The following is a 12,291-nucleotide window of genomic DNA, read 5'->3' as shown; positions in this document are numbered from 1 at the left end:
GATGACGATGGTGAAGATGATGAAGATTATGACGATGATGGTAAAGATGATGAAGAAGGTGATGAGGATGATGACGATGATGAAGAAGAGGAAGATGATGAAGAATGTGATGAGGATGATGAAGAGGAAGATGATGAAGAAGGTGATGAGGATCAGGATGATGAGGATGATGAAGAAGAGGATGATGATGATGATGATGATGATGATGATGATGATGATGATGATGACGACGACGACGACGACGATGAAGAAGAAGAAGGTGATGAGGAGGATGATTATGAGAGCTCAGAATTAACCTCTGGTATGTGGGAAAAAATTTAATATCTTAAGTATATAAAACAATGATTATTACCCAGTTAACAATTTGTCTCACAGTGATATCACCATGTGGTCACAGTGATCTAAAACATCACAGCGCTTTCACTGTGTGCTCATACTATGTCCACAATATGAGGTCACCCCAGACAGAAATGTTGTTTTAAGAATGTTCTGAGAACATTATGTTCTTTTAATGTTTGCAGCAGCTAGTTTTATTTTTGTTACCAGAATGATTGCTAAAAGGTAGGATAACATTCTCTAAAACATTCTAAACATTTTAGTGATAACATTGATGGAACGTTATTCCCTAACTTTCTTGTAAAGTTTTAGAAGGAAGTTTCCCAGTTGGCACTGGACTCCAATGTCATTCAGATGTCAAATTTTGGTTGAAAGTGAAAATATGGTTAAAATCAAGCTCCATTGCCATTAAACAACTCCAAAAAACAGCATTAGCAGATTCAGTTATTAGAAACGAGATGGACTTTATTTTTGTCAAATGTGTACAGAAGTTCTTATTGAGATTAAAACAGGTTTAGATGTTGAAGTTGTGAAAGTCAAACATCACCATAATGGTAACATCGAACCAAAATATTATTTTCAATAAATCCTTAAATCTGCTTTGGTGCAATTTTTACTAGCAATTGGTACATTTTTAAAACTCTTAGTCCTAATATCACAACAGATCATTTCAGCATATTTTCAATTGTGTTAGTACAATACACAAAATCACAAAGTATCCTTTTCACAACAATAAATAAGTGTTTTGATCTACACTGTTAGACCTTGCCGGGCTTTTTTACAGTAAAATACTGGCAACACTGTTGAGATTCCATGAACTAAATTAAAACTTGTTAACTAATTTAATTTGCAGAAACCGACTGTCTTAAATTGTCCCACAGCGTTTTAAATTTATAAACTAATATTTTGATCATGAGAGCATTTAATACTGTGAACTTAGTCAAGTCAAGTCAAGTCACCCTCATTTATATAGCACTTTTTACAATGCAGATTGTGTCAAAGCAGCTTTACATTGATAATTGGTATATAATTTTTCCTTTTAAAGAATAGTGTCAATGCAGGCAGATCAAAAGCACTGTTGAATAAATGTCAAGGATACTATTGAATATCAAATGTCAAGTCAAATTAAATTAAATTAGGGCTGCACGATTAATCGTATTTTATCACCATAACGATATCTGCTTCTCCCGATTGATTTTAAATAATCGTCACGATATTGGCCCACTCTATGAAAATGAACATAATTTGGAAATATTGGAAGTAATATTAGGAGTTTCGCTATTTTATCTTTTGAAGTTCCTAAAGGTTTCACCAGTTTTCATAATGTTGATCAGCTAGAAATGATTTTTCTTTGCTTTACGAATTTGCCGGGCAATTTGAATCTGGTTTGTCTTATTGCAAACGAATTGTGTTGCTTTAAAATCTAATGTGAATACATATTACAAAGCGCTCACCAAAACCATGTTTTGTATTGATTTACCATCTAACGAAGTTATCATAGTTGGTTAAATTTAAGTCTTTGTGCCACCTACAGGCCTTTTGGGTGAAGTGTAGGTTGGTAAAGAACTTGCAAAATAGCCATAATTACATTACTCTTTTTGATAGAATAAACATGATTAATAATCGTGATTATAATTTTGAGGAAACTGTGGCACTAGCTGTCGTGTCGATGATGTCTTCACAATGGATGATCTAGTCGACTCGATCTCTGCTGATACTTCAGGGCTGCGTTGTGGTCATATCAAGGCACCGGTCCTCGGTCTCATCTGGAAACGGCCCCGAATCCGGTTGGCTACGGTAAACCTCGGGATAAACAGAAAGACTAATATTAGCGTAGATGCCATTCTTTTTCTGATGTAACAAGTACATCTGGTGTTATAGGAAGTGTTCCCGGTTCCGGCTGAACTAATTTATGCAGCCTAATAATCCTTTAATGGATTTGAAAATATAAATTGATAATGTGTTATGTGTATGCCAGGTTAAAGAGATGCGTTTTTAGTCTAGATTTAAACTGACAGAGTGTGTCTGCGTCCTGAACAATGCTAGGAAGATTGTTCCAGAGTTTAGGTGCCAAATAGGAGAAGGATCTACCGCCTGCGGTTGATTTTGATATTCTAGGTATTATCAGCTGGCCTGAATTCTGAGATCGCAATAAACGTGAAGGACTATAATGCATTAAGAGCTCGCTTAGGTACTGGGGAGCTAAACCATTTAGTGCTTTGTAAGTAATTAGCAAGATTTTAAAATCTATACGATGTTTAACAGGAAGCCAATGCAGTGACGACAGAACTGGGCTAATATGGTCATACTTCCTAGTTCTAGTAAGGACTCTAGCTGCTGCATTTTGTACGAGCTGTAGTTTATTTATCAAGCGAGCAGAACAACCACCCAGTAGAGCGTTACAGTAGTCTAGCCTTGAGGTCATGAACGCATGAACTAACTGTTCTGCATTTGTCATTGAGAGCATATGTCGTAGTTTAGATATATTTTTAAGATGGAAGAATGCGGTTTTACAGATGCTAGTAACATGACCTTCAAATGAAAGATTGGTATCAAAGAGCACACCCAGGTTCCTAGCTGACGACGAAGACTTAACAGAGCAGCCATCAAGTGTTAGACAGTATTCTAGGTTATTACGTGAATAAGTTTTCGGTCCAAAAATTAGAATCTCTGTTTTTTCTGAATTTAGTAGTAGGAAATTACTGGTCATCCAGTTTTTTATATCAGCTATACATTCTGTTAATTTTGTGAATTGGTAAGTTTCGTCAGGGCGCGAAGAAATATAGAGCTGAGTATCATCAGCGTAACAATGAAAACTAATGCCATGCTTCCTAATGATATCTCCCAAGGGTAGCATGTACAGAGTGAAAAGCAACGGTCCTAGTACTGAGCCTTGCGGTACTCCATATTTAACTTGTGATTGATATGACATCTCATCGTTTACTACTACAAACTGATAACGGTCAGATAAGTATGATTTGAACCATGACAATGCAATTCCACTAATGCCAACATAGTTTTTGAGTCTATTTAAGAGAATATTGGGATCAATAGTGTCAAATGCAGCACTAAGATCCAGTAACACTAATAGAGAGATACAACCACGATCTGATGATAAGAGCAAATCATAAGTAACTCTGACGAGAGCAGTCTCAGTACTATGGTACGGTCTAAATCCTGACTGGAAATCTTCACAGATACTATTTCTTTCTAAAAAGGAACATAGTTGCGATGAAACTGCCTTTTCTAGTATTTTTGATAGAAAAGTAAGATTTGAGATTGGCCTATAATTGACTAATTCTTTAGGATCTAGTTGTGGTTTTTTAATAATAGGTTTAATAATAGCCAGCTTAAAAGTTTTTGGTACGTATCCTAGTGACAAAGATGAATTAACAATATTAAGAAGAGGATCTATGACCTCTGGAAGCATCTCTTTCAATAGTTTAGTTGGTATAGGGTCTAACATACATGTTGTTGATTTTGATGATTTAACAAGTTTAGACAATTCTTCCTCTCCTAAAGCAGTAAATGAAATGAATTTTTCCTCAGGGACACTACAATGCAAGGTCTGACACGATACTGTAGTAGACGGTTGCATGGTTATAATTTTCTCTCTAATATTATCAATCTTGCAAGTAAAGAAGTTCATAAAGTCATTACTGCTGTGCTCTTTGGGAACATCAGAAGTTGAAGCTTTATTTCTTGTTAATTTAGCCACTGTATCAAACAAATACCTAGGGTTGTGTTTATTTTCTTCTAAGAGTTTTGAAAAATAGGCAGATCTAGCAGTTTTTAAGGCCTTTCTGTACTCAATCATTTTCTCTCTCCACGAAATGCGAAATACTTCTAGTTTTGTTTTCTTCCAGCTACGCTCCATTTTTCTGGCTGCAGTTTTTAGGGTCCGAGTCTGTTCACTGTACCATGGCATTGGATTAATTTCCTTAATCTTTTTTAAACGCAAAGGAGCAACTGAATCTAATGTGCTGGAAAAGAGAGAGTTAATAGTTTCTGTTGCAATATCGAGGTCTTCTAAGCTGTCTGGTATGCTAAGGCGATGAAACTGATCAGGAAGATTATTTATAAAGCGATCTTTAGTGGTAGACGTGATGGTTCTACCATATTTATGGCAGGGAGGCAGTTTAGCCGCTTTCACCAAATGTAATATACACGAGACTAGATAATGATCTGAGATGTCGTCACTCTGCTGCAGAATTTCAACGGCATCAATATCGATTCCATGTGACAATATTAGATCTAAAGTATGATTACGACAATGAGTGGGTCCCGGCACGTGTTGTCTAACACCAATAGAGTTTAGAATGTCCGTAAATGCCAATCCCAATGAGTCTTTTTTATTATCTACATGGATATTAAAATCACCAACAACAAGGACTTTATCCGCAGCCAGTACTAACTCTGATAGAAAATCAGCAAATTCTTTGATAAAGTCTGTGTGGTGTCCTGTATACAGTAGCCAGCACAAATGTCAGCTTACATAATGTTACGTAAAGCACCATCACTTCGAAGGAATTATATTTGAAAGACTTTTGACTAATACTGTAAATATTACTATAAATTACAGCAACACCTCCCCCTTTTCCTTTCTGTCGAGGATTGTGTCGATAGTCATAACCTTGAGGGCTGGACTCATTTAAAGTAATGTAATCGTCCGGTTTTAGCCAGGTTTCTGTCAAACACAGCACATCTAGATTATTGTCTGTGATAATATCATTTACAATAAGTGCTTTTGAAGAAAGTGATCTAATATTTAACAATCCAAGCTTTATCATTTGTTTATCATTATTATCTCGATTTTTTTATTTGTTGAACATCAATTAAATTAATCAACATAAATTAACACAACACATGTGTTTTCTAAACACAGTGTTAAAACAACCAACAAAAGCTAATTGGAAAAAAAACAAGGTTTAAGAGCACAACTAAAGGAAACTCTATTCAACAAAATGGTGACTTAAAAAATATTTTATTTTCAATTATAAATAAATACATAAATATAAGTGAAGCTGACAAAGCCGTTTTTTGTTTTTGTTTTGTTTTTTAGTTGTTTGATCATCCTCTGTTGAGATCTTGAGAGATTTAATTTAAATGTTTGCAGTTGATATTCCATTGGCTGACATCAGATCAACTATTGTTTACGATAGAAATGAATTTGAATAAAAAAAGATCTCAACTAAACATGGCTGAAACATTTGAAATAAAATAATTATTTACGATTGACATAAGAACCATTTTATTTATTTATTTATTTATTTATTTATTTATTTATTAATGTTTAACTAAGAAATAAGTCAAATTAGGTTAAATGAACATGAACTGTGGTATTGAAAACTTAGAAAAATAAGTTCACTTTACTTTCGAAATGTTATTCTAACTAAACTTTATAAGTTCCATAACTACATTTGTCAAGTTGAAAGTACTTAAAATTCTAAGTAAATACAACTTAACTGAGTCAATGTGAAAAGATAACTCAAAAAGTTAAGTTAGAAATTTCCTCTTTTTTTACAGTATGTGAGACAAATTGTTAATGTTTTTCAACTTCAAAAAAATGTTTAATTGAATGTGTCACTTGCCATTTCTTTGTTTTTCTCAGTGAAACTGTTTCTACATCAAATTTATCTTTAGTGTAAAGTGCTAAATCGGACTGGTACTGAGTCGCTGTCAGTCTCTTTAGCACAAACACGCTTTCTTTCTAAATGAATTTAGCTCACAATAGATTGCATCTTTTCACAACTTTATGCTAATGCAGTTAACATCATGCTTTTACCACCCACATGTGAATAAGAGGAGAATGAGTATGAGGAGGAGCGGAGACGGCAATTGGAAGAGGAGAAAAAGAGGAAGAAGAAGAAGAAAAGACAGAAGAAGATCCTGATGGGGGTTGCAATCGGAGTCGGTGTAGTAGCAGTTGCAGGTTTAACCGTGGCTACTGGTGGTGGAGCAGGAGGTGTAGCTGGGAAGATTGCTTTTGTCGCAGGTAAAGCTGCAATTAAACGTGCAATTAAGAAGAAGAAGGAAAAAAAAAAGTTGCAAAAAATGTACAAAATAAATCATTTGACTTACTAGGACATGACAGTTTATATATAGTTTTTCCACACTTATCATTTGTCATGCTAACCTGATAGGTTGCATCCTTCTGTACAAACGTCTTTGATCTCCTGTTATTGTCATGGTGTCCTGAATGGTCACTGGTCAGTGTGTGTTGTTTTGTCTTTTATTCAACAAATAAAAGCTTGCACTAATTCATATGAATATTTATTTTTGCTTTATCTTGGATGCATTTCTTTGATTTTGTTCAGTTGTTCCCAGTTCTGCTTTATGTAACTGTCTTTACAACTATGAACTTGTGCAGGCATGATCTACATTATTTGTTTTAAATAAATACACACTTTGTTAAATAAATAAATCAAATAAACTGTCAGTTTTATATTTATAAAATAATGTATAACAGTCACAAGCCTGTTAAAGGGGTTGTTGCTCTTCCTCAACACTAGGGGCACTAGAGGGCATTTTTTTCATTTCTCTTCTTAATATAAATATGATATTTTGCATTCCATATGAGTCTCTGAGTTGTGTTATGCTTTGTTAAACAGATTATGTTATTGCAGTAGATTTCCTTTTTATAAATAAGTGTATGACTAGTCTTTGGTTGAGTTAAATCAGAAACGGTTATAAATGTACTCGGTTACTAACATAACCGTGGTTCCCTGAGATACGGGAACAAGTACTGCATTGCTAGACACGATGGAAAAACTCCTTTTTCTCCGATTACTGAAGCCTTTTTCATAACACAGTGAAAACTGCATGGCCATTGGTTTATGCAATTCAGATAAAACGAATCAAAGAAGAGGCAGCGGAGCTGCCAAAATGGGCAGGGTCATCTGGCTATATAAGCGGGCATTTTGACATAGGATCCTCAGGTTCCACTGAAGCAACGACATTGAGTCGTGCAGCGACATAGCACGGCTAGCAACGCAGTACTCGTTCCCGTATCTCAGGGAACCGAGGTTAAGTTAGTAACTAAATATATTTCCTTTCGATACTTCACTCATACTGCATCGCTAGACACGATAGGGAATCAGTACAATCACACCGTGCTATGATAGAGACCAAAATTTAGACAAGGGGAGGTAGCAGCTTCCAAAGATTCAAAGACTATAATCTCTGTTTTGCTTTCATTGAGGTGAAGGAAATTTAAGGACATCCAGGCCTTAACATCTGCTAGACAAGCGACCAAAGTATCCCAACCCTGATGATCAGAACCCAGGGGCAGATAAATTTGGGTATCATCAGCGTAACAGTGCAAGGAGATACCATGTTTCTTATAAATTGACCCCAGGGGAAGCATATATAAGAAAATAATATTGGTGCGAGAATGGAACCTTGGGGGACACCACACATAAGAGGAGCTGCATCGGAAGTAAATTCACCAATACCAACGGAGAACCTACTGTTATTAAAATAGGATTGGAACCATTTAAGGGCATGACCCTGAATGCCCACCCAGTGCTCCAAACGAGAGAGCAGGACAGAGTGGTCAATAGTGTAGAATGCCGCACTCACGTCTAACAGCACTAACACAGCAGATTTGCCAGAGTCAATAAAATAAATAAAATAAAACCTGATTGAAACACTTCAAAAATATTATTATTAAACAGAAAGCTCTCCAGTTGGTGCAAAACTATTTTTTCTAAAATTTTAGACATAAAAGAAAGATTTGATACTGGCCTAAAATTAGTCAGCTCTGTCGAGTCTTTTTGAGAAGTGGATGGACAATGGCATGCTTCATATCATCTGGAACCATAGCTGTTTTGAGACAGCAGTTCATAATCTTTAAAACAGTAGGCCCAATCACCTCAAAGACTTGTTTAAAAAATCATGGGGGAAGAACATCATGGGGGGATCCAGAAAGTTTAAGCTGGCTTACAATATCTTGTAAGGCCGGCAGAGTTACAGGCTCAAACTGATTCAGGATGCTGGTACAGGATGGGGAAACAGAAGGATCATGGCAAGAAAAGGGGATATTTAGCCTGATATCTCTTATCTTGTCCACAAAAAAATAAGAAAATTATGTCTAGAGTCTCTGTAGGGAAGAGACCAACTGAGGGGTTAACAGCAGCATTAATAGTGGAAAAGAGTGCTTGTGGATTGTGATGATACTTTTCAGTCCGATCTGAGAAATACTTTGATGTTTTAACCGCTTTCTGATAATGTATCAGATTGTGCCTTAGTATTTCATATGAGACTTGCAGCTTATCTTTTTTCCATCTTCTTTCGGCCCTTCTACAGACCTGTCGAAGAGCACGGGTGTCATCATTTAGCCAGAGTTCAGATTTTGGTTTATGTTGTTTGGCTTTTATAGGAGCCACGGAATTTAAAGTATTTGCTGAGATAATATTGAGCTGATTAAGACAATCCACACCAATTGGTTAAGGTAAATTATTCATTATTATAAAAAAGACCTATGTATAACAAAGCACAGCATAAAAATGAACAATAAATGAATGTCAACATGAAGTAATATAAAAATATAGAACCAAACTGATGAACTGAACAAAGAAAGAAGAGGAACGAGTGAGAGGTAAAATGAACAGAACATGTCAACAATAGACCCTTAAACAAGAACACAAATGAATCAATACTAAAACAATTAAATTATAATAAAAATAAATACTAAACATGGGGAAACTGTAATAAATTAACAAAATTAATCAAAAGTTACATTAAAACATAAATTAAGGGAACTATATACAAAACCAAAGCAACAGCACCCTAAATGGATCAAACACAGTGGGCAGTTCTTCTAGTCTTCTCTCTCCACTGGAGGAAGAGCTCCTCTGTGCTGTGGCTTTACTGAATGACCCAGAGAGCGTCAGCCTACAGGGTGTCTAAATAATGGACAAATACAAAAATACATGAACTACGTACAAAAGTCAAGAGCTCAAACAGCAATGAAAAACAATGTAAAGTGTGTGTTCATAGCTGGTTGTCCAGACAGCATTATCTGTCCTACACCCGGTGTGGAGCTGAGCGGAGGCTGTGCTGCCCAAACAGGGCACAATCTGACACAGCACACCCCTGTTCAGCTCCTGAACCTCCCTGCCCATGTGTTCTCCATCCGGGGCTCCTGGTGGATCAGGAAGTAGCATTTGCACTTCTTCACTCATGTCTGCATTCACCTGAACCCATCAGGACAAACTCCATCTCAACTATAATGTACCAAACATCACCAGTGAAGAGGGAAACAAGACTGCTGAGAAATCCATGAGTGTGGAGAACTTGAGCCATGAATCACAGAGAGAACGAGCCGTCTGAAGGATCCTGCTGCTTCAAGCTATGTTAGTGATGCCATAATTCCCCAACAGACACATAAATGCTGTGTCCATAGACAGCCTAGTCAGAGGACACTGAACAAGTTACAGGCTTCGATCAGAGCTGGTTTCCCTGGAGACCTCCAAATGTGGCAGCATAGCAATGGCACAACATCAGCGTTATTTCGATAGACTCGCTCCAATTGTTCATCAGGAAAGTTCATTACTCTTAAATTGTGGCTAAATTAGCATTCCCCAAAATTGTTAAATGTTGAAATCCAGCAAAAATAATTTGCACGACAACATTTTTTTATTGTTTCATATAAAAATATATGAAAATAGGCCTGGGGGAATCCAGAATTGAAAGCCACAAGTCTCATCAGTTTATATTTCAAATTGGAGGAAGATATCATGAAAAATGGGCTTCCTGATAACTTTTTCCAAGACTATGTCTTGAGGCACATCCCCAGAAATGACATCCCCAGACTAAAACAATTGCAGTTGTGGTGTTAAATTTGAAAATAACTTATACAAACAAAAAGTTATAGAAGTTGGAGTCTCTTAAAGATAACTTGTACTACATTGAACATTTTATTATTTCATGTGAAAATATATTAAAATAAAACTGGATCAATCCAATTAGGTAAAGGATTGAAAGCTACAAGTCTCATCAGTTTTTATTTCAAATTTGAAAAATGAAAAATGGTCAGTGCTGGTCATGCCAAACAGCAAAGCAGTCACGCTTTGGCTAAAAGCACAATGCTGTTGAACAAGTCTTACAGAAAACAGGGTTTTTTGGGAACAAACCCTGCACTGGCGCCTTCCTTTGGTACTGTCTGAAGCAAAGTTCCCTGGTAAGTGGCGATTCTCAAGTTCCTCAACAAGTTGTTCTCTGAATTGTTTCTGTGTCAGTGGCTTCTGATTCTTCACGTAGGCCTTTTGACGATGGAGTATAAAAGCATTTACAATGGCTATGTCCACAAAGTGGTAGAAGAAGGTGCGATACCACTTTCTTGTTTTATGCGAGACTGTGTAGTAGCCAATGAGTGCATCCGAGACATCTACTCCACCCATGCTCCTGAATAGAAACAGAATAGGTCATATTTTAGAATGAGAACCACTACTGGTTCCAATCTACTAACCTGTTATATTCTGCAACACAGTCTGGAACAGGTACATCCAAGGTTTGCCATTGTCCATTTCCACCTTTCACTTTCCTCTGCACAACATTCCTTCCAGTGCCTGTGTGAATGGTGGAGCAGATCTGGACACTTATTCACTACATTTCCCATAAGCCCATGCCTCAGACTAATTATCCCGCCAGCTGTTGCCATTCACCCGGACTATAACAGACTCTCATTCACATCTCAGCTTTGCGAAGTCTTGTATTGCCACGGTGTACATTTCTGAGCGTTTATATCCTGTCTGATTGTCTGTTGCTGAACCTGCTGTCTACCCTGACCTTTGCCTTGTCTGATGTTCTGTGAGTGATATCTGCCTGTCCTGACCATTGCCTGTTTACTGACCAAGATTCTGCCTGTCCCTTGCTGCACCTGTTTGCTACAATAAAGCATGCAAATGGATCCCAGTCCTTGTGATGAATTATTACATACTACTTGCATAAATGCGAAAAATGCGTTTGTTATAAATATTTTATTGAAAAAAAGCAGTCTGTCATCGATGCTTGAGGTTTTGACCTAAAGGTCAAGTAGTACACATCAGAACACTTTGAATATTTGAGATGTTCCTTTATTTTGAATAAAATAAAACACCCTTTTTAGTGGTTGTGTTTCGCTGCAGGCATAACTGACCTAAATAAAATGTCAAATTAACAACATAGCCTTGCTAACTAGAGTGATCAACCGGTATTGATTTTTTTTTTTTAGAACCGATACCGATCATTTGTGTTTGTGCCTGATAACTGATATACAGAACCGATATTTAATTCTGTTTTTGACCCGATTACAATGCCACTGAATTGAACGAACCATTTTATTTATAACACTCACTCCCTCTTTGCATAGAAAACATCTTATTTATACACCAATAAATAGAGGGTCTGAAAGTGCACTGTTACTAAACTGTTTTTGTTTAAAAAATAAAAAATTTTCGATGAGGAAAAAAAAAAGTCAAATAAATAAAGCACATAAGTAATTCTTACCAATTAAAAAACTAAAATAAAAATCTAAACCACCTGATAAAATAGCCAGTGCCGCTGCTAGCCATTTTGGTGCCCTAAGCATAATTCCTTTATGATGCCCCCCACCCCGACCCCGAGAAAAAAAAGTTTGTTTTTGCCAGTTTAACTTTTTATTACCAAACATAACTCCATACCAATAACAAATAATAGCAGCATCACAGTATAAAACTTAAGAACACTAAAAAGAGAAAGTAAAATCTTAAACTGAGTAAAATAGTAAAATCTTAGATTAAACTGAGAAGGGTCATAGGCATAGCACTTGCATATTGTTGTCCTACTGTTAGTTTAACTGCTTCTATTGTTCTCATTTGTAAGTCGCTTTAGATAAAAGCATCTGCTAAATGAATAAATAAATGTAAATCTAAATCTAATCTAATATAAAGCATAATAGAATGAGGTGCAATAATGCACACAAATCAACAGTAA

The 12,291-nt window shown here is 36.2% G+C and overlaps 1 protein-coding gene across 1 annotated transcript; it reads left to right on the top strand.

Moving 5' to 3' along the window:
* The first annotated feature begins 1 nt into the window (after window position 1).
* Window positions 2–6,760, top strand: LOC125245678 (phosphopantothenoylcysteine decarboxylase subunit VHS3-like). Its single transcript, XM_048156390.1, has 3 exons — window positions 2–58; window positions 127–301; window positions 6,140–6,760. The coding sequence occupies exons 1-3, from the start codon at window positions 2–4 to the stop codon at window positions 6,418–6,420; spliced, it is 513 nt and encodes a 170-aa protein (XP_048012347.1). The 3' UTR covers window positions 6,421–6,760.
* The last annotated feature ends 5,531 nt before the right edge of the window (window positions 6,761–12,291 follow it).

Source organism: Megalobrama amblycephala, linkage group LG14, assembly GCF_018812025.1.
Source record: "Megalobrama amblycephala isolate DHTTF-2021 linkage group LG14, ASM1881202v1, whole genome shotgun sequence".
Lineage (NCBI taxonomy): Eukaryota > Metazoa > Chordata > Actinopteri > Cypriniformes > Xenocyprididae > Megalobrama > Megalobrama amblycephala.
This window is presented reverse-complemented; position numbering and strand designations above follow the sequence as displayed.

What these genes read in the sequence shown, in the direction of transcription:
- LOC125245678 (XM_048156390.1), top strand. Translation starts at nt 2, where the DNA reads ATGACGATGGTGAAGATGATGAAGATTATGACGATGATGGTAAAGATG. An exon ending in TGGTAAAGATGATGAAGAAG is followed by an intron (nt 59 to 126) that starts GTGATGAGGATG and finishes GATGATGAAGAG; the next exon opens with GAAGATGATGAAGAAGGTGA. An exon ending in GAGCTCAGAATTAACCTCTG is followed by an intron (nt 302 to 6,139) that starts GTATGTGGGAAA and finishes CATGTGAATAAG; the next exon opens with AGGAGAATGAGTATGAGGAG.